The 22,561-nt window shown below is 41.9% G+C and overlaps 2 protein-coding genes across 5 annotated transcripts in view; one reads left to right on the top strand and one right to left on the bottom strand.

The window, feature by feature from the left end:
* Positions 1-22,561, bottom strand: part of PSMG2 (proteasome assembly chaperone 2) — a 64,921-nt gene that overhangs the window by 17,838 nt on the left and 24,522 nt on the right. For 3 of the 4 annotated variants that reach the window (XM_073006485.1, XM_073006486.1, XM_007974717.3), the window contains one exon: positions 18,663-18,754. Coding sequence is in view for 1 of the 4 variants with exons in the window: in XM_007974716.3 (XP_007972907.2) it covers positions 2,199-2,255 (57 nt within the window). In the remaining 3 variants the exon portion in view is untranslated. Of the gene's footprint in view, positions 1-2,198; positions 2,366-18,662; positions 18,755-22,561 lie in introns of those variants that run through there. The other variant, XM_007974716.3, reaches the window with a different exon arrangement.
* The window catches only part of CEP76 (centrosomal protein 76), a 30,214-nt gene continuing 10,205 nt past the window's right edge, over positions 2,553-22,561 (top strand). Inside the window, exons 1-8 of the mRNA XM_007974718.3 lie at positions 2,553-2,888; positions 4,251-4,406; positions 5,449-5,524; positions 6,155-6,379; positions 8,176-8,361; positions 10,217-10,314; positions 14,701-14,829; positions 18,955-19,143. Coding sequence (XP_007972909.1) covers positions 2,826-2,888; positions 4,251-4,406; positions 5,449-5,524; positions 6,155-6,379; positions 8,176-8,361; positions 10,217-10,314; positions 14,701-14,829; positions 18,955-19,143 — 1,122 coding nt within the window. The 5' untranslated portion in view covers positions 2,553-2,825. The remainder of the gene's footprint in view (positions 2,889-4,250; positions 4,407-5,448; positions 5,525-6,154; positions 6,380-8,175; positions 8,362-10,216; positions 10,315-14,700; positions 14,830-18,954; positions 19,144-22,561) is intronic.

Genomic DNA, 22,561 nt, shown 5'->3' with positions numbered 1-22,561 from the left:
GAGCATGGTGGCTCATGCCTGTAATCCCAGCACTTTGGGAGGCTGAGGCGGGCAGATCACTTGAGGTCAGGAGTTCAAGACCAGCCTGGCCTACATGGTAAAACCCTGTCTCTACTAAAAATACAAAATTAGCCAGGTGTGGTGGCGCATGCCTGTAATCCCAGCTACTCAGGAGGCTGAGGCAGGAGAATCACTTGAACCCAGGAGGCGGAGGTTGCAGTGAGCTGAGATCGCACCACTGCACTCCAGCCTAGGCAAAAAAAAAAAAGCAATACTCCGTCTCAAAAAAAAAAAAAAAGGTCAACATTATTCACTCTACCTAAACTTTTTCCCATTCCCTTACCAACTACATCTAATACATGCCTAATTTTTATTGAGGTTATCCCCAAAGTATCCTTTTAATGTAGCTCCTCCTTTGCATTCTTCCAACAAGTCCTTTGGTTTCTGTCCTTCAGGGCGTTCCCTCAGCATGTTCTCCACTTCTCACTGTTGTCACCTACCAATTGCCTAGTCACCTCCTGTAATTCCCTTCTCAACAATTTTGACACTTGGGTTAAACTCTGTACCATCCTTCTCTTCCTCACTATTGTATTATGTCCATCAGTGCATAAACATGCTCTAATATCTTTCATTCTAGAAGATCTTGACCCCACATAGCCCTCTAGCTCAGCCTCATTTCTTGTGTCTCTACATAGCAAAAATTCTCCAAGTCGCCCACAAAAACATAAGCAGAAACTTTATCTCTTATTAAAAAAATTTTTTTCTGAGACAGGGTCTCACTCTGTCACCCAGGCTGGAGTGCAGTGGCATGATTTCAGCTCACTGCAGCCTCTGCCTCCTGGGCTCAAGTGATCCTCCCACCTCAGCTTCCTGAGCAGCTGAGATACAAGTGCAGGCCACCACACCTGGCTAATTATTATTATTATTTTTTTTTGTAGAGATGAGGTATCACTGTGTTGCTCAGGCTGGTCTTGAACTCCTGAGCTCAAGAGATTCTCCTGTACTTGGCCTTCCAAAGTGCTGGGATTACAGGCGTGAGCCATCATGCCTGTCTCTGAATTAATGACTGGAGATTTATTTATATATATATATAATACAACCCAAATCTTTACTTGTTTTCTGCCATTCATTCAACCCACTCCAATATGGCTTTTCTCTTCACCACTTCACTGGTAACTGTCCAGATGACCACCGTTAAGATGTCGCTAAATCCAAACATACGCTTTCTTCACCTTACACACCTCTGGGCTACTTCTGACATGGCTACTCCCTCCTTTTTGAAACACTCTTCTCTGGGGCTGTGTGTTTTATATGTAGTGAATAAGAATGACAGTTCCAGCTCTCTCCAGCCTTACACCATCCAAAGAGTGCATTTTCCAGTGGTGCCTTCTGGGTTCACAGGGCCTACAGCTTATTCTCTCTCAATGTGTCATTCCAAATTCTTGGCAGGCTTCAAGTCCCCCATGCTTACGTGACTGTGTTACAGACATCTATCTTTCTGAAGCGCCTACTTTCCCCTACTCCCAGCCCACAGCCCCTCCGTCTTTTACATACTACCTTCTCTAGGAAGCCTTTCTTAACGCGCCCTCTGTCCCTTCCCTCCCAATTCTCTCAGGGCCTTTCCATATCCTTTCAAACTTCTATCCTAGCATTTATTACTCTTATTAATTACACATGTTGCCAACTACACTGTAAATTCCTTGAAGGCACACACCTAGTCGTATTCTAATACTCGCACATTATAGACTTTATTAAAACAATGAACGAATATGAAGAGCGATAAAACTGCTAACTACCGGCAAGAGTCAGCGTTTACTGCCCTATCAGTAGTTCTCCGGTGAACAACGATAGTATGCCAGCTTAAGACTGATCTAAAACTAGTCGCAGAAAGACTTTCTAGACAAAACTGAAGGATGCCCTGCACAACGTCAGTACAGCGTATCCAGAATGTACGAACACATCACGTTTTACAGGACACAGACTACAAATTGTAGACTTGACTACGTTTGGTTTGAGAGCCGACAAAGGTTCCATTGGGACGTCTGCCTCCGGCTACAACCTCCCTGTTTTTTCCGGCCGAGAACCTGAAATAGAAACCAGGGCCCTCTTTCTCCCGGCACCGCCGAACACCCCGCGTCGGGGGGCGACACCGCAGGGGCCTCGCGAGGCAGCAGCCCCGAGCGCAAGCGGAGACTCACCATGAGGAGGGTGAAGCCGGCAAGGTCGGGGGCCGACTCCCCGCAGGGAACGAACATGGTCGCAGGGGGGCGGCCAGCGGGGACTAAGCGTGACACTGGGAAGAACGAGGGCAGCAGGGAGGCGGAAGCCCGAGTCCCCGGGGCCTCGCGGGGCGCAGGCGGGTCCTTCGAGTCCCTGGGCGCCGGGCCCTGAGGGCCCGTCCAGCTAACTGCCGGTTCCGAGGCCGGTTCCGAGGGCAGAAGGAGGCCGCCGGGGGGCCGCGACGCGGGGCGAGCGGCACTTCCGCAGACCCTAGCGAGCAAGGCGATGGGGTGCGCTGAGGTCTCGGGGTGCGGGGCCAGCGGGGAGGTGGCGCGCCGGGCGGAAACGATCAGGCAGCGTGCGGGCCAGCCCCGAGTCCGGTTGTCCGCCACTGTTTGAAAACAGTTGGCGCCGCCGCTGCCGGGGCCTCAGTTCCAGGTCAGCCGCCGGCCTGACGCGGCGTTGCGTCCCCTGGGAGCTGCGCTCGGCGAACGGCTGCGGCGCTTTGTGCTCCAGACGCGCCTAACGCTCCCTGGCCGGGCCGGGGCCGCGCAGTGAGGGCGTCTGAGGCGGGGAGAAGCGGCGGGGAGACGCCGGCTGCCAGCATGTCGCTGCCGCCGGAGAAAGCCTCCGAGCTGAAGCAGCTCATCCACCAGCAGCTGAGTAAGGTGAGAGTCGCGGGCGCTGGGAGAGACCGCCGGGCCGAGCCAGGACCCTTCCCTCCTGCCCGGCGGCCCCGGGCCGACAGCGGCACCTGCTTGCCCAGACCCTGGCGAGGCCTGCGGGGTGGGCAGAGCTTTGAGTTCGAGGAGAGCGTCCTAGCCTCCGAGAGAGAAAACGAGCCGAGCAGGTGCTAGCAAGTCTGGGGCGATAGAACGAGCGTTTTGGCGTTTTAGGACGGCCGTGAGAATGAAGCGCTTAGCGAGCGACTTCTGGAAGTCCAATCAAGTGTGAGTTGTGTTTGGAGGTTTGTATTCTGCTGTAAGATATCAGGGTTTCTTTCTTTTTTTGAGACGGAGTCTCCCTGTCGCCCAGGCTGGAGTGCAATGGCGCGATCTCGGCTCACTGCAACCTCCGCCTCCCGGGTTTAAGCGATTCTCCTGCCTCAGCCTCCTGAGTAGCTGGGATTACAGGCACCTGCCACCACGCCTGGCTAATTTTTGTATTTTTAGTAGAGATGGGGTTTCACCATGTTGGTCTGGCTGGTTTCGAACTCCTGACCTTGTGATCCGCCCGCCTTGCTCTCCCAAAGTGTTGGGATTACAGGCGTGAGCCTCCGCGCCCGGCAGATATCAGGGTTTCTTCACCCCTGAAACGTGGGTATTAGCGAAGTTGAACCAGGAGCTTCAATCAGCAATTCTCAAAGAAGTCATGGAAGAGAAGTTACCAAAGGATTTGTAATGACGGTATTTGTTAATATTGCGGAGCTCCGGAAGAACCTGCAGTCTCTGCAGCGCTCGCTGGACTGAGTACCAGGTGATAAAAGCGATCGTTCGTGGTGCCCTTGTGTGCCAGGCTTTGTGCGAGGTACCTAGCGTCGTTTATCTAATCCTCACAACACTATTGTGAAAGGGCACTCACTACACTAGGTTTTTCCGTTCTTGTCGGTGACGAAACAGATTTATAAAGGGTAAATAAGTTGGCTTGAGGTTACACATCTAATAAGTTGAAAGCTGGTAAGAGTCTCTTATCAGTAGGCAGATCGAAGTATGAGAGTAGTAAGATCATGCTTTGGTCTGCCTACTCCCCAGTCTGTGTTCTTTTGATTGTACTATACTCCCTCTCAGAAGATTCCTTTTGGTTGAGTGTTATTTGTGGAGAAATGGTAACAAAGGTGCCAGATAACCAGTGGAGACGATTTCTAGAATTTGTACTCAAAAGATTCATTCTTTAAAAGCTTACCTTTGTTCCCATTCAATTGTGGTAACAATTGTGCATTTACTATTATTAGCTGGAGAAACCTAAAACTTCAGAAGCAGTATTTGACTGCTTTGTGATGTTATACATTGTAATATGAGTTTTCTACATAGATGGATGTCCATGGAAGAATAAGAGAAATCCTTGCTGAGACTATACGGGAAGAATTGGCACCTGATCAACAACATTTATCGACAGAAGATTTGATCAAAGCCCTTAGACGTCGAGGAATCATTGATGATGTCATGAAAGAACTTAATTTTGTTACTGTGAGTAATCTTTTAGGGAAATAAATGAGAGTATAAGTATATACTAATGTGTAACACTGTTGATAAGGTTCCGATGTGGGGCCTTTCCTTTTAGTGAAACCACTTTAAGGTCATTCTGTTTACTAGTGTCCTTGTTTCAGGTATAGGCTAGCTCTGCCCTTGAATACACCAAATAGTTTTGTGTATCAATGAAATTTGTGTTATATATCATATTCCTTCTCTACAGTGACAGAATTTTCTCTTATGTTCTAGGTCTGTTAATTTTGAATATACATACTTTAGTCAAATTAGTTAATCATAACGGAGTTCTTTTTCACTATGATCTGTAATTTTTTTAGATTAAGCATATTTTTAAAATAAGCACTCTTTTGGGATTGTATTCTCTATGATTAACGAATTACAAATTTCTTTAAGAAAATAATTGTCCATAAGAGTCCTCAGATCTTTTCATACAAATAGGTCAATAATGGGATGATAGTCTCTCAGTGCAGAATTAGTAAGTAGGCCTTCGTTTGAAAATGAGGCAATAATGAAAACTGTGACCTCAATACCTGGGTAATATAATGTGAAAATTGGATGGACTTCATAATACAACAGGGAATAAGTATTTTAATACAGTACCTTTTTTTGGTTTTTGAAGTTTTATGAACCCATTTGTTATAAAAATTGACCTAATAACAGCTTCTACTATGTGATGACACTTTATTAAAATCAGCTCATGGTGGAATTATAAGCATGTTATATAAGCATGCAGAAAGTTTAACCTTGTTGAAGGCATTAAGGATTTGTTTTTAGCTTTATGTGGATAGTATTACTTGAAGACAGTTTAATTCCTTAGCATTTGATTTTAGGAGTGACCGGTTATATCATCTTTTATGCAGGCTTTTATTTTCATTATTTTAGTTAGGCTAGGAAAATAAGGAGTTCTTTGAAAGGGCCTTATCCTGTTGTTAGGTTCAGTGCTTAGTCATGTTTATTGATATTTCCTTAACCTATAATTGTTTTCTAATTTGTTTTGATTTTTTTTTTCCTGCCTTTCTAGGACAGTGTTGAGCAAGAACTCCCTTCCTCTCCAAAACAACCTATTTGTTTTGATAGACAATCAACATTAAAAAAAAGTATGTATATTTTAACATTAATTTAGTTGTGGTTTATAGTAAATACTGATGTGCTGTAGTCTTTGGTATTTGATAGAAGACATTTCCATTTTTTCCCCCAAAATAAAATACTTAAAATTTTATAGTTAGCTAAAACATAGATTCTGTTTTGCATGAAGTATATCAGAAGAGTTAATGTATAGCACAGTAGAAGCAAAAACAGGATCACCAGTTTCTTGTGTTTTAGTAATATGTTTTATAAAAACTGTATAGCCTCGCTTTTAAATGGTAATATAATTATCTGACAAATACACTTGCTGAATTGATAATTATATGAGTTGGTTTGTGAAGGTGGAGGAATGTTGGTTAAGCAGCTAAGAAGCAAAAGTATACCACATGTTGGCTCTGATGCCTTTCCAGCTGGGAGAAAGTAGCCTGGATATAAACTCAGAAAAGAATAGCATATTATATGGGTATCTTCTCCCCAGGGTACAAATGATTCTGGTATATACAGTAATAAATTTGTTACTCTTGCTTTTTTTTAGTCTTTGGTTTTGGGTTTTTATCTGTCAAGTTTTTATTTCCTAATGATTGATCACATTCTTTTAAGTTATTTGGCAGTTTCCTCATATATATTGCTACACTTTACAGCTAATATTGATCCAACACGGAGGTATCTTTACCTTCAGGTTTTGGGTGGAAAAGCTTTCTTGGAACATCTGCAAGAACCTGAGCCTTTACCTGGACAAGTTTGTTCAACGTTTACTTTATGTTTACATTATCGAAACCAACGTTTTCGTTCAAAACCTGTTCCATGTGCCTGTGAACCAGATTTTCATGATGGCTTTTTACTTGAAGTACACAGAGAAAGCCTGGGTAAGAAACAGTAATAAATCATCATTTAATTGAGTAAATCTTTGTTATGTTTTATTGTGAAACAATAATAATGACTTTTTCTGTAAGGAGAGATTTGTAATGGAGGAATCTCTAGCCTTTCATTTCCCACTGCTCTTTTCAATTTAAACTACTATCCACCTTCTTGCAATATTCTGTGTGCAATTCATTTTCCCTGGAGATTATTTTTTGACTGTTTTCATTGTTGATTTTTTAGTAATACACACTTAAATACCTATTATGTGCATAGTGTTAGGCTAGGCAGGTGCTGGGATGATAGAGTGAAAAACGAGACATGGTCGTTCTCATTTATAAAACAACCAGATTAATGATGTTATGTAACTTTTAAAAGTCAAAGTTTAGGCTGGGCACGGTGACTCACAGCTGAAATCCCAACACTTTGGGAGGCCTAGGTGAGAGCATCATTTGAAGCCAGGAGTTCAAGACCAGTCTGGGCAAAGTGAGACATTCTACAAAAAATAAAAAATAGGCTGGGTGCGGTGACTCACGCCTGTAATCCCAGCGCTTTGGGAGGCCGAGGCAGGTGGATCACCTGAGGTCAGGAGATTGAGACCAGCCTAGCCAACATGGCGAAACCCCGTCTCTACTAGAAATACAAGAATTTCTAGCCAGGCATAGTGGCAGGCGACTGTAATGAGCCGAGATCGTGCCATTACACTCCAGCCTGGGCAACAGAGTGAGACTCTGTTTAAATAAATAAATACATAAATAAATAGTCAAATTTAGATGTGAACATATAACTGTCATTTTGGTTTTTTTCTCTTTTTTTTTCTTATTTCTCCAATAAAGCATATAATTCTCATAACTAAATTTTATGCTACTTGGTTCCTGTAATTGTTTTACACTATGCTTCTTTCAGTAAAGGTATTTTGTACATTTTAGTTGTCAATATGGAAAACTTTTTTTTTTTTTTTTTTTGAGACGGAGTCTTGCTCTGTAACCCGGGCTGGACTGCAGTGGCCGGATCTCAGCTCACTGCAAGCTCCGCCTCCCGGGTTTACGCCATTCTCCTGCCTCAGCCTCCTGAGTAGCTGGGACTACAGGCGCCCGCCACCTCGCCCGGCTAGTTTTTTGTATTTTTAGTAGAGACGGGGTTTCACCGTGTTAGCCAGGATGGTCTCGATCTCCTAACCTCGTGATCCGCCCGTCTCGGCCTCCCAAAGTGCTCTTGAGCCACCGCGCCCGGCCAACTTTATATTTTTAAACTAAGCAAAGTTTCAGAATATGTCTTCAGAATTTTAGATTTAAAGATGACTGAAACATTACTAAAATTTATTTTTTCCCCCTTTGAAAGATATCCTAATAAGGCAATTAAGAGGATAAATTGCTAGATTCAATGTGCTGTATTTTTCAGTTGTATGTTAATTATACAGTGATAATTTCTGGAGGTTAAAGGGATTTCTAGAGGTAGTTTGGGGATTAATATTGACATACTTGAAGGCGTTTTATTGTAGTAGCGTATACTTTCGTTAAGTAGTTTTAAAGAACAGACTTATCTCATGAATCAGAAAGCACTGATACGCTGTAAGTTACTGGGTAACTCATCACAATCTGCCAGTCTTCTGAAAAGTTGGTGATAGAAATAGGACTGTATTTGTATTTCCAGTTTTTTCCACGCTTTCTGAGACATTAGCAAATTGTTCTATTTGGTTTTTCATAAGCTTATTATTTAGTATATTCTTTAATAAAAGTATTATTTTATATTGGCCTAACTGAATATGTAGTGTGATATAATTTTGTTTGAATTATATTGCTAGGTGATGGAACCAGAATGGCTGATTCAACAACAATGTTATCAATAAGTGATCCAATTCATATGGTGCTAATCAAAACAGACATATTTGGTGAGACGACTTTAGTAGCATCGTATTTTCTGGAATGGCGGTCGGTTTTGGGCTCAGAAAATGGAGTGACCAGTCTGACTGTGGAACTTATGGGTGTAGGTATGATGATTAATATGTCATTGTTAACCTTTTAATAGCCACGGTTCATTTGTAAATAGATTTTATATCCTTAAAATGCTTTTATAATCCGAGAGGGAAACCTGTAAAATAGAATTTCATTAGTTACAATTGAACCCCAGCATCCTAGTCTTGAGAAATGTCTTGAAGAATAGTATCAGTATAGCACTTCACGGTCAATCTGACCTTGTCTTAGGAGAAATGGTGTTTTCTGGAAAATGAATACAGGAATTTTGAGGGTTTTAATTTCAAGTTCATTTGATATAATGTAAGGCTATAAAGAAAATTAATATTCTTGACACACATACAAACTTATGTGTGTCCAGCCAGCACACCCTGGAATACATCCCCTTTGGTACCAGTGATTCTTGCAAAATACGGAGTAGGTATTCTCCCAACCTTTTACAGTGTGGGTGAGTGAGACTTGGAAGATGTAATAATTTGCTTAGTGTCAGTATCAAGTACTCCTTGAGGGCAGAGCTGGTGCCTATCTTATTTATCACAGTCTCCTTGGAATCTTGCACACTGCCTGCTGTGTAACACATATTTGCTAATAAAATGAGAAAACAAAACCCACCAATGTTTTATCTATAACATATAATGGAATTACTTTGGTTTTGAACCTTAGTCACAGAGTTAAACCTTGCCAGTGGACAGCACAGACTTAGTAATTAGGTTTTTTTTTTTTTTTTTTGAGACGGAGTCTAGCTCTGTCACCAGGCTGGAGTGCCGTGGTGCAATCTCAGCTCACTGCAACCCCTGCCTCCTGGGTTCAAGCGATTATCCTGCCTCCTGAGTAGCTGGGACTACAGGCACACGCCACCACACCCAGCTGATTTTTGTGTTTTTGGTACAGGCAGGGTTTCACCATATTGGCCAGGATAGTCTCGATCTCTTGACCTTGTGATCTGCCCGCCTCGGCCTCCCAAAGTGCTGGGATACAGGCGTGAGCCACCACATCCGGTCAGTAATTTAGATTTTAATAAGTCATACCAGGAATGTATTTTTCTTTAAATAAAAATTATAGAAAAAGTGTTCTTTGTGTAGGAAATTTATTTTCAAAGACAATACCCAATTATTTGTCTTCAAAAATAGGCCTAACATGATAATCATAGCAGTGACCTGGAAACAAGCAGATTTCTAAAGAAGCATTCACTGAAGAAGCATTAAATCATTTTGATGTGAAGTGTATTTGTTTACTAGTTCTTTAAATCCAGGCATGGATTGAAAATTTCTACTCAGCCTGTAATTTGATAATGGGAAGTGACAAATGGGAGTTACTATAAGTGACAATATAAATTCTTTCTAATTTTTAGTGTGTGTGTGTGTAGACAGAATGAGGTGTTAACAGTTGCTTTGACTTTGAATTTAATGTAAGTCTGGTTGACATTATACATTTCATGAAGATAAAAATTAAGAGTCTCAAATCCTTTAGGTCAGAAACGTTTCTTAAACCATGTTAGAAAGGCCAGGTGTAGTGGCTCATGCCTGTAATCCCACTAGGTACTTTGGAAGGCTGAGGCGGGAATATCACGTGAGCTCCAGAGTTTAAGACCAACCTGAACAGCATAGGGAGCCCCCACCTCTACTTAAAGAAGAAAAAGAGCGTCAGAAAGCTAAGAAAATAGTTGATCTCCTTATAATTAGATAAACACCTTTGTTTAAAAAAATTGATTTGGTTCATTTTTAGTATGAATATTAAAGGTGATGTTGAATGTTATCTTTATTCCATGTAAGTCGTAAAACACCAAGTGCCTAAGTTATTTTGGTTAGACTTTGGTTGAGTAAATATATATAGTATTGAAATCTCTGAAGTTCTAAATATTTATGTTTATAGGCACAGAATCAAAAGTTTCTGTGGGAATTTTAAATATAAAACTTGAAATGTATCCACCACTCAATCAAACATTATCTCAAGAAGTAGTGAACACACAGGTAAATAGTTATGAGTTTCTCTTTTTTTGTCTGTCTGTTTTCATAGTAGTGTATTTAACTGTTGATCCTAGAAGGCACTCTATTTTTAGAAAATTACCATTTATTACTTTCTAGATGAGCACTCAGAGGTTCACAAAAAGGATGAGAAAGAAGATAAAAACAAGACTGTTTTCCTAGGAGAATCTGTATCTAGTTTGGGAAATACAATGAACGTTTATTGAGACAACATAAGAATTTTACAGAATAGGCCGGGCGCGGTGGCTCACGCCTGTAATTCCAGCACTTTGGGAGGCTGAGACGGGCGGATCACAAGGTCAGGAGATCGAGACCATCCTGGCTAACACGGTGAAACCCTGTCTCTACTAAAAATACAAAAAAAAAAAAAAACTAGCCGGGCATGATGGTGGGTGCCTGTAGTCCCAGCTACTCAGGAGGCTGAGGCAGGAGAATGGCGTGAACCCGGGAGGCGGAGCTTGCAGTGAGTGGAGATGGTGCCACTGCACTCCAGCCTGGGCGACAGAGCGAGACTCCGTCTTAAAAAAAGAAAATTACAGGATAAAGCTGAAGAGGATAAGAGTGAAGTGTAACCTCGGTGGGGTGGGATTTTAACGTTCTTTCACGGACGTTTATTGAAAGCTTGCTGCTTGTGTCTTTTCTGCCCTGCCCTCTCAGGGTGGAAGCGCTTGCCACTTCTAGAGTGTCTTTGGAAAGGCTTTTTCCCTAGTTCCACTGTCAGGTTTCTGACGAATTACTTTCTTCCTGAGTCTTACGAGATCGGCAGACGTTTTCACTCCTCTGCATTGGATTTGCCGTCCCGTTTAGTTCCTGCCAGTCTGCAGTTTGGAGGTTCTCATTATCTGCTGACTTGCTGGATGGCACTTGTGGCATGGTTCTCCTTGATTCCATACACCACCCTTTACTCCACCCTGCCTGTCATGTTGTTCCTTTTACAGACCTGTGGTTAGATGCTAGTGCTTCTCCCTCAGGCAAACAATGCCCTGCCGTTTTCTTTAAACTTTTTTTCCTTCCTTTTGTAAACTCTCATCTGCCTCTAATCTCTAGCTTCTGACATGTGTCATGGGTGGTATATATACCTGAAACCACATAGTGGAAACCAATCTTGATGTTACTCAAATAAATACCCAGCCGTTTGGGAGGCTAAGGTGGGAGGATCACTTTTGAGTCCAGTAGTTCAGGACCAGCCTGGGTCACATAGTGAGACCCTGTGTCTACAAAAATTTTGAAAAATCAGTCAAACATGGTGGTACACGCTTGTAGTCCCAGCTCCTTGGGAAGCTGAAATGGGAGGATTACTTGACCCAGGAATTTGAAGTCACAGTGAGTGATTGTACCACTGCACTCTAGCCTGGGTGACAGACTAAGACCATGTCTCTTAAATAAATGGTGGCCGGGCGCGGTGGCTCAAGCCTGTAATCCCAGCACTTTGGGAGGCCGAGACGGGTGGATCACGAGGTCAGAAGATCGAGACCATCCTGGCTAACACGGTGAAACCCCGTCTCTACTAAAACTACAAAAAAACTAGCCGGGCGAGGTGGCGGGCACCTGTAGTCCCAGCTACTCGGGAGGCTGAGGCAGGAGAATGGCGTGAACCCGGGAGGCGGAGCTTGCAGTGAGCTGAGATCCGGCCACTGCACTCCAGCCTGGGCGACAGAGCAAGACTCCGTCTCAAAATAAATAAATAAATAAATAAATAAATAAATAAATAAATAAATGGTGTATAGACACATATACATATGTGTATACGTGAGGGTTTTTATAGCTTGTTTTTTTCAGACAGTCTCGCTGTCGCCATGTTGGAGCGTAGTGGCGCAATCTCAGCTCACTGCAACCCCTGCCTCCCAAGTTCAAGCAGTTCTCCTGCCTCAGTCTCCCAAGTTGCTGGGACTACAGGCGCGTGCCACCACGCCCACCTAATTTTTGTATTTTTAGTAGAGACAGGGTTTCACCATGTTGGCCAGGATGGTCTCGATCTCATGACCTTGTGATCTGCCTGCCTCAGCCTTCCAAAATGGTATACGTGAGTTTTAATCATGTTTTCATATATTTATGTGACATACAAAGTAAATGTTTGGGCTCTACTTTTTTAGGGTAGTAGCTTGTTTTTTTTAATTAAATTTTATTTTTTTAGAGACAGCATCTCACTCTGACTCTCAGGCTTGAGTGCAGTGGTGTAATTATAGCTCACTGAAACCTCAAAGTCTCAGCCTTAAGCAATCCACCTGCCTCAGCCTCCCAAAACACTGGAATTGCAGACATGGACCACTGTGCCCAGCCAGGTTCTCCTTTTTAAACTTAACATTATTTTATATATTTTTCTCATATTTCCACTGTCATATTTATAATTTCTAGTGACTAAAACATAAGTTTATTCTGTTTCTGATAAATTGCTTCTAATTTTATCTTTAAAATTGCACTCTTAAAAATTTTAGCCAGGCTAATTAGTCTGTAATCCCAGCACTTTGGGAGGCCAAGGTAAAAGGATCACTTCAGGCCAGGAGTTCAAGACCAGCCTGGGCAACATAGGTAGACTTCATCTCTACAAAAAATTTTAAAAATTAACTGCATGGTTGGCGCATCCCTGTAGTCCCAGCTACTGGGGAGGCTAAGGCGGGAGGATCACTTGAGCCCAGGAATCTGAGGCTACAGTGAGCCATGAGCATGCTACTGCACTCCAGACTGGGTGACAGAGCAAGACCCTGTCTCTTAAAAGAAATTAAAGTCAGAAATATGTATGGATCCTAAACAGGTGTTAAAATGTGCTAGACACTGTTCCAGACACTGGGCATGTAGCTGTGTACAGGGCAGCAGACAGCTAGACAGCTTGCCCTCAAGGAGTTTAGATTGTGGTGCAGGAGAAGCAATAAGGCAGCAAACAAAATAATGAGATAGTAGAAGGTGTTTTGTGGAGAATTATTACAGCGGATATGATATAGTGGTTATTGGGTGACTGATCATAGGTCAAGTGACTAAGGTAGGGAAAGGGTCTGAACGGCAGGAAGTAACCACCCACGCAAAGATAGGGGCTGAGCTTCCAGCATTGGGAACAGCCTAGAACAAAAGTCCCTACAGAGGAACAAAGGCCTTGTGTGGCTGGAGTGTAGTGGGTTGGGGAGAGAGGAGAAAATGAGATAGTTGGGCCAGCGTTCATAGGCCAGGGCAGGTATTTTGCAATGTGATGGAGAATGAAGGGTTTTTTGTTTTGTTTTGTTTTGTTTTGGAGACAGAGTCTCACTCAGTCGCCCAGGTTGGAGTGCAGTGGTGCGATCTCTGCTCACTGCAAGCTCCGCCTCCCGGGTTCACGCCATTCTCCTGGCTCAACCTCCCGAGTAGCTGGGACTACAGGCGCCCGCCACCACGCCCGGCTAATTTTTTGTATTTTTAGTAGAGACGGGGTTTCACTGTGTTAGCCAGGATGGTCTCGATCTCCTGACCTCCTGATCCGCCCGCCTCGGCCTCCCAAAGTGCTGGGATTACAGGCGTGAGCCACTGCGCCCGGTCGAGAATGAAGTGTTTTAAACAAGAGAATGACAGTATGTTTTGTTTTGTTTTGTTGAGATAGAGTCTCACTCCATCGCCCAGGGTGGAGTACTGTGGCATGAACTCGGCTCACTGCAACCTCTTCCTCCCAGGTTCAAGCAATTCTCCTGCCTCAGCCTCCTGAGTAGCTGGGATTACAGACATGTACCACCATCCCCAGCTAGTTTTTGTATTTTTTGTTGAGACGGGGTTTCACCATGTTGGCCAGGCTGGTCTCGAACTCCTGACCTCAAATGATCCACCTGCCTTGGCCTCCCAAAGTGTTGGGATTACAGGCGTGAGCCACCACGCCTGGCCTGTATGATTTACTATTAAAACATTTCTGGGCCAGGTGCGGTAATCCCAGCACTTTGGAAGGCCAAGGCAGGCAGATCATGAGGTCAGGAGTTTGAGATTAGCCTGACCAATGTGGTGAAACCCTGTTTCTACTAAAAATACAAAAAAAAAAATTAGCCGGATTTGGTGGCACGCGTCTGTAATCCCAGCTACTCAGGAGGCTGAGGCAGGAGAATTGCTTGAATGTGGGAGGCGGAGGTTGCAGTGAGCTGAGATCACGCCACTGCACTCCAGCCTGGGTGCCAGATCCCGCCAACCAAAAAAAAAAATTCTGTCTTGGGAGGAAAAAAAGGTGACTTATGACTATTGTATGGAGACTGGCTTGGACTAGGGGTAAGCGTAGAAACAGGGAAGTCAGGAGGCTCTTATAGAAGATGATGATGACTCAGATTAGGGTGGTAATGATGTAGAGAAGTAGATAAATTCGTTACATATTTGGTAGTAATTAAGGATAATGAATAGAAATTGAAAAAAATTTTTTTTAATTTCAAGCTTGCTTTGGAACGTCAGAAAACTGCAGAGAAAGAGCGATTATTTCTCGTATATGCCAAGCAGTGGTGGAGAGAATATTTGCAAATTCGACCCTCACACAACTCACGACTCGTTAAGATTTTTGCACAGGTTTGTAAATTATATTAGAATAATTTTATGCCTGTATTTGAGATTTACTGTTACGTGTGTAAATTTCGTTTAATACTTATTTGTAAAATGTATTCCAAAAAATAAAAGTGTATTTGTAAAATAAAATGCTGATTTTGTAATATTTTCTTTAACTGCATAGGTGAGTGGCAAGATCAATCTATGTCTTATTTTACTTTCAATCTCAATTATTGTGGGTTTTTGAAAAATCAGCTTTCTCAGGTTGAATCAATTATTGTGTTTTAAACCCTTTCTGAATATATTTGATTTAAAGTAGATGAAAATCCATTTTGTGTAACTTGGAATGTGTATTTGCTTGATACTTACTGCTAAATAATTAACCATTTGGACACTTTGCAGGTTATATGTAAATCCAGCTCTTGTGTGCAGAACCGGGGGGCTCTGGGCATATATATAGTTTTTGTTAGGGTTTTAAAAAAAATTCTATATAACCATGACCTCTAAGCCAGTGACCAGTAGTAATGTTTAACTGAAGCATTTCAACTATATATCTCTGCCTCCATTTTTCCTGAGTCCTAAACCCATTTTTTCTCTTTTACAGACCAACAGAAATTATATGGTCAGGTTCACTTATTTTTTGTAACTCCTAAGGAACAGTTCAAATATTTTGTATACATTCAGCCTCATATAGATGCTTTCATATAAGTATAGTGTAGTATATTAAGTTTCGCCAATCCTGTGCATTCATCCAGCTTTACCCTACTTTCCCTAGATTTTGGAACAGGCTAAAAGTGGTTTAGTTTCCAGATGGGGAGCTTGGGAATGAGAGGTTGACTAGAGGTGGGAATAAGGGAAATGGCTTCTGACTTTCTGATAGCGTTGTTTATATATTGAATGACTGGTTGGCAAGGTAACAACAATATCAGGACAAGGGCAAGGAGAAACCAATCAAAATATAACTGGCTTCCTGGCCAGGCGTGGTGGCTCACGCCTGTAATCCCAGCACTTTGGGAGGCTGAGGCAGGGGGATCACCTGAGGTCAGGAGTTCGAGACTAGCCTGGCCAACATGGCGAAACCTTGTCTCTACTAAAAATACAAAAATTAGCCAGGTGTGGTAGTGCGCGTCTGTAATCCCAGCTACTCAGGAGGCTGAGGCAGGAGAATTGCTTAACCTGGGAGGCAGAGATTGCAGTGAGCCGAGATCACGCCATTGCATTCCAGCCTGGGTGACAGAGTAAGACTCTGTCTCAAGACAATAACAACGACAAAAAATATACACACATATATAAATAAATACAGATATATGTTTTAAAAACTGGCTCCGTGCTGTCTATATAAATGAGGCATTTCTTCATTGCCACATGGAATTAGGAACCAGAGAGGACTCAGGATGGAGTAAGGCAGTGAATCAGAGAAATGGTGGGATCGAAGAGGAGGAAGAAGTTGCGACGCACTAAGGAAGTCAAGGAAGTGGGGTTTTCTCTTACGAAATATTACTTAAGTGAATTCCTCTCTCTGAGAATTCATTGTAAGATTTGAACCATAGAAAGTAATTTAGTCTCATAGTAACCATATAAGATTGTCAAGTGGCCAGGCATTGGCTCTTTTTGTAAACAGTATGAAGGTTAGAGAAGAGAACACTCTTTTCAAGGCCAAACAGCAACTCAGTCATGGCAAAGTCTGTATTAAATTGGAGTTTCAACTGGTGCCACCTCTTTCCATACACAGAGTAAATAAAATGCTGATTTAATTTAGATTTGCCAGACCTGTTTCTTGCTGCTGCTTCCTGTATTTGACTAGTTATGAAATTAAAGAACAACAGTATAAAGCAATCTAATTATAAAAACAATATTGTTTTTATAGATGAAATATATATTAAAAAAGATATATATAGATGATATACAGATATATCCTGCCTTTAGAATGTAAAACTTTTTCTAGAGTGTTTTTTTGAAATTTTGCTTTCAATTGACTTGGTTAACAATTTTTTATTTTTTAGCTTGTGGGGATATATTTAGATAATATTAGAATATTGCTATAACAAAACGATATATCGGGCCGGGCGCGGTGGCTCAAGCCTGTAATCCCAGCACTTTGGGAGGCCGAGATGGGCGGATCACGAGGTCAGGAGATCAAGACCATCCTGGCTAACACAGTGAAACCCCGTCTCTACTAAAAAATACAAAAACCTAGCCGGGCGAGGTGGCGGGCGCCTGTAGTCCCAGCTACACGGGAGGCTGAGGCAGGAGAATGGCGTGAACCCGGGAGGCGGAGCCTGCAGTGAGCCGAGATCCGGCCACTGTACTCCAGCCTGGGCGGCAGAGCGAGACTCCGTCTCAAAAAAAAAAAAAAAAAAAAAAAAAAAAACGATATATCTTACATTCTAAGATGCTACTGTTGATGATTGACTTAGGCAAATGCTTCCACTTCTTATGTGCTCATCTTTTCTTGCCTGTTAGTGGATTTGTAAGAATAGGAGTAACAGTCCTACACCAAAGATCTGTAGATTCACCATGGCCATCATACTTAATAATTCATTATTCTTTTTATCCTTTGTTAGCTGGTTTTGCTATAATATAATAGTAATTCATTGATGCCTTTTGAACTTTTTAGTGCAAAAAACCTTAAAATAAGTTACAGAAATTGAACTTTAAGGCCACTAGGTTTTAAGAAAATGTTGTAAATCACTTGAGGATTGAGGATATCCTTTTAATATTTAGTTTGTGATTTCAGGACTTAGTATTCTTATACAATACTAGATTATTAGTAATGCTAAGTTCATGTAAAAGAAAACCATAGTTCTCTATATCCCCCCAAATTTAGAATAATAATCCTCTGTTTTAAAAATCAGTGCCCTCTAGGCCAGGCAGAGTACCTCATGCCTGTAATCCCAGCACTTTGGGAGGTTAAAGCAGGCAGATCACTTGAGGTCAGGAGTTTGAGACCAGCCTGGTCAGCATCGTGAAACCCCATCTCTACAAAAATACAAAAATTAGCCAGGTGTGGTGGTGCACACCTGTAATCCCAGCTACTCAGGAGACTGAGGCACAAGAATCGCTTGAACCTGGAGGGGTGCAGGTTGCAGCGAGTTGAGATCACGCTACTGCACTCCAGCCTGGACAACAGCGAGACTGTCTCAAAAAAAAAAAAATTGATGCCTTCTACTGTTGAGAACTATAGGTATGAGAGGAATCTATAGCCAATTTGCTCTGCAACATAAACATTCATGATCTTTCTCACTAAAATCAAATGTAAATAAGTGAGATTTTTTTTTTTCCCTTGCTGAAGTATGGGACTATATTGGAAAAAGATGTTTTGGTTATGGAGAAAGACATTAGTGGTTCTGATCATTCAGACAGATGGTGTTTCTGTTGGCTGGATTAGATCTTTTGTCCTGAGGAGCCCTATCAGAGAGGGTAGGTCATCTCCAAATGTTGAAGAGTAAGTGGCCCTTTTACAGTACCGTGTCAGTAACCAGGAAGGTAAAGAGATTGTGGGCTTTGGTCATACTGACTGTAAAATCCCAATGGTAGACAGTCATCAGAGACCTATATATGCATACAAGTTATTCAGCACCAACACCAAGATATATCCTGTTTTTAGAACGTAAAACTTTTTCTAGAGTGTTTTTTGAAATTTTGCTTTCTGTTGACTTGGTTAACAAATTATTGTTTCCTGTGGATCTCTAAATTTGAGGCCCTAACGGAAACAAACTAGAACCAAGCTATGATCATTTCTGTTATATGAGCCAATCAGAAGAGTTACTTGTTCTGTCTGGCTATATATTGTTAAATTCTATATGGTAATATGAAAGAATACTTCAGCTTAGAGCACCTCTCCCTCCCCTACATACCTGCCCACACGTTTCTCAGAGGAGTTCTTACTGCCACAGCCTTTGGAGTAAAACCGCTCAGAGCTAGATAGCTGTAGCTCCTCAGTTTTCATCTATAAAATGAAAATAATAGAGATGAGGATTAAGGGAAATTATATACACAGCACTTTGCAGCCTAATACCGGATACAAGGTAAGCACTCAATCAATGGTATGCTGAATTATTTTATCCTACTTTAATGTATTTGAAAAAAACATATTATAATTGGGGATGATTAATATGTCATTATAGATGTTTTTCCCCTTTTCCCTAGGATGAAAATGGGATAAATAGACCAGTCTGTTCCTACGTTAAACCACTTCGAGCTGGACGGCTTCTTGATACTCCAAGGCAAGCAGCAAGATTTGTTAATGTCCTTGGTTATGAACGAGCCCCTGTTATTGGAGGAGGAGGTAAACAGGAGCAGTGGTGCACTCTGCTGGCCTTTCTCTGTAGAAGCAAGGTATTATACACACATAATAGAATTAAGTAGCAGTATATCATAGTTGCTCTGAATTTGTAATCCATTTGTAAAATAATGCCTTAGGAAAATGTACATATAGTCAACCCTCTGTACCCACAGGTTCTGCATCTGTAGATTCAACCAACTGCAGAGCAAAAATATTTATAAAAGTGAAAAATAACACAATAATAAATAATAGTACAAATATAAAACAATGGAGTATAACAACTGTTTATGTAGCATTTACATTGTATTGAGATTTTTAAGTAATTTAGAGGTGATTTAAAGTACACAGGAGGATGTGCTTAGGTTATATGTAAAATACCATTTTGGCTGGGCGCAGTGGCTCATGCCTGTATCCCAGCATTTTGGGAGGCTGAGGTGGGTGGATCACCTGAGGTCAGGAGTTCAAGACTAGTCTGGGCAACATGGTGAAACCCTATCTCTACTAAAATACAAAAAATTATCTGGGTGTGGTGTCACGTGCCTGTAATCCCAGCTACTCAGGAGGCTGAGGCAGGAGAATCGCCTAGACCTGGGAGGTGGAGGTTGCAGTGGGCCAAGATTGTGCCATTGCACTCCAGCCTGAGGACACAGCAAGACTCCATCTCAAAAAAAAAAAAAAAAAAAAAAAAATACTGTATACCATTTTATATAAGCCTTGAGTATCCATGGATTTTCTTTTGCAAGGGTCCTGGAACTAACCCTTTGGGTACCGTGAGACAGCTGTGCTATCAACTTGACCACGTCAGAACCTTGTTCTGTTTTTCATAACATTTAAATATCAGTACACAAAAAACTCAGCATCTTTATTTTCTCATGTGGTTTCTTATTTAACTTGTTGTGATTTCTGTGATGTAGGGACCTACAAGTACTAAAGTGTCAGAAATCAACTTACAGAATGAATTAGAGACAGCACCAGGACCAGACCATGGCTTTCTGGTACTATTGATGTGTTGAAATTTGCTCAGATAATACATCTTTAAAAAAGAGAAAATGGGGCCAGGTGCGGTGGCTCATGCCTATAATCCCAGCACTTTGGGAGGCCTAGGTGGGCGGATCACCTGAGGTGATCGAGACCAGCTTGACCAACATGGAGAAATCTTGTCGCCACTAAAAATACAAAATTAGCTGGGCGTGGTGGCACATGCCTGTAATCCTAGCTACTCAGGAGGCTGAGGCAGGAGAATTGCTTGAGACTGGCAGGCAGAGTTTGCTGTGAACTGAGACTGCACCATTGCATTCCAGCCGGGCAATAAGAGCGAAACTATCTCAAAAAAAAAAAAAAAAAAAACAAAAAGATAAAATGGCAGTACAAAATGAATATAGAAAAGAAATCTTGAATGGCATGCTATTTTGTTTAGTTTTACATACAAATGTATATTTAATTACACTTTTTGAATGACTTGACTTCAGTAAACTAATTTTATAGATTATGGGATATTTCCTAATCTGTATTCTAAAAATGTTGATAGTATGATAACAAACAAGTAAAATTATCTTTAGGCTGGGTGTGGTGGCTCACGCCTGTAATCCCAGCACTTTGGGAGGCTGAGGCGGGCGGATCATGAGGTCAGGTGATCAAGACCATCCTGGCTAATACAGTGAAACCCTGTCTCTACTAAAAATACAAAAAATTAGCCAGGCGTGGGGGCATGCACCTGTAATCCCAGCTACTCGGGAGGCCGAGGCAGGAGAATTGCTTGAACCTGGGAGGTGGAGGTTGCAGTGAGCCGAGATCGCGCCACTGCACTCCAAATGGGGCGACAGAGCAAGTTAAAAAATATATATACACATATATATGTGTGTATGTATATGTATATAACAACAGCATTAACAGTAATGGTGAAACTTTACCCATAATTCTATTCCCAGTTTATCATTTTTTATATTTTTTCTCCCGTATATGTATCATTTATTCCATAATTATAATTAATGTAAATAAATTTTTGTATCTTGCTTTACAATTAAGCATTATGCTATGAACATTTTTCTATGTGTTGCTACAATCTTTCTGATTTCCTTTTTTTTTTTTTTTTTTATTAAATGAGACGGAGTTTTGCTCTTGTCGCCCAGGCTGGAGTGCAATGGCACGATCTTGGCCCACTGCAACCTCCGTCTCCTGGGTTCAAGTGATTATCCTGCCTCAGCCTCGCTAGTAGCTCGGATTACAGGTGCATGCCACCACCCCCAGCTCATTTTTGTATTTTTAGTAGAAATGGGGTTTCACTGTGTTGGCCAGGCTGGTCTCGAACCCTGGCCTTAGGTGATCTGCCCGCCTTGGCTTCCTGAAGTGCTGATTTCCATTTTTTTAATGAGTGTTTAAGTTTTATTGAGTCAATATACAAAATATACTTAACTATTTCCCTATTGTTAAGTTCCCTAACTGCCAAGTTAGGGTCGTTTTTTTAATTCAGTGGTTTTGTTGTTGTTGTTTGTTTTCTTATGTTTTGTTTGGGACGGGGTCTCGCTCTGTCACCCAGGCTGTAGTGCAGTGGTATGATCTCGGCTCACTGCAACCTCTGCCTCCTGGCCTCAAGCAATTCTCCTACTTCTGCCTCCTGAGTAGCTGGGACTACAGGCATGGAGCCACCATGCCTGACCTTTTTTTTTCTTTTTTTGGTATTTTCAGTAGAGATGGGGTTTCTTGGCCAGGCTGGTCTCGAACTCCTTGCCTCAAGTGATCTGCCCGCCTCAGCCTCCCAAAGTGCTGGGATTACAGGCAAAAGCCGGCACACCTGGCCATAAAGCTGAGCTCATTTTTAATTTTTCGATGTTATCATGAATGAACTTTTACATTGACTATCTTTGCAGATATTATTATTATACTTTTGAGTTTTCTTTAGGACAAAATCTCAGAAATAATTGGGTCTAAAAGGTTGATTGGCCACATGCAGTGGCTCATGCCTATAATGCCAGCACTTTGGGAGGCCAAGGTGGGCGGATCACTTGAGGTCAGGAGTTCGAGACCAACCTGGCCAAAATGGTGAAACCCCGTCTCTACTAAAAATACAAAAATTAGCTGGGTGTGGTAGTGCACACCTGTAGTCCTAGCGTGTAGTCCTAGCAACTCTGGAGGCTGAGGCAGGAGAATCGTTGGAACCTGGGAGGAGGAGGTTGTAGTGAGCCAAGGTCACGCCACTGCATTCCAGCCTGGGTGACAGAGCGAAACTCCATCTCAAAAAAAAAAAAGTAAATTAAAAAATAAAAGATTGGTTATTACATTTTTGTAAAGTCACTTTAAGAATTATAAAATGCTGTTTGTTTTCTTACAGTTAATTTAAAAAAAAAAAAAATTAGCACCACCAATGCAAATTTTTTGGAGAAAGAAATTTCTTGGCCAGGTAAGGTGGCTCATGCCTGTAGTCTCAGCACTTTGGGAGGCTGAGGCAAGCAGATTGCTTGAGCCCAGGAATTC

The sequence above is a fragment of the Chlorocebus sabaeus genome, chromosome 18 (genome assembly GCF_047675955.1).
Source record: "Chlorocebus sabaeus isolate Y175 chromosome 18, mChlSab1.0.hap1, whole genome shotgun sequence".
Lineage (NCBI taxonomy): Eukaryota > Metazoa > Chordata > Mammalia > Primates > Cercopithecidae > Chlorocebus > Chlorocebus sabaeus.
The sequence above is the reverse complement of the archived record's forward strand: the minus strand, read 5'-3'. Positions and strand labels throughout refer to the sequence as shown.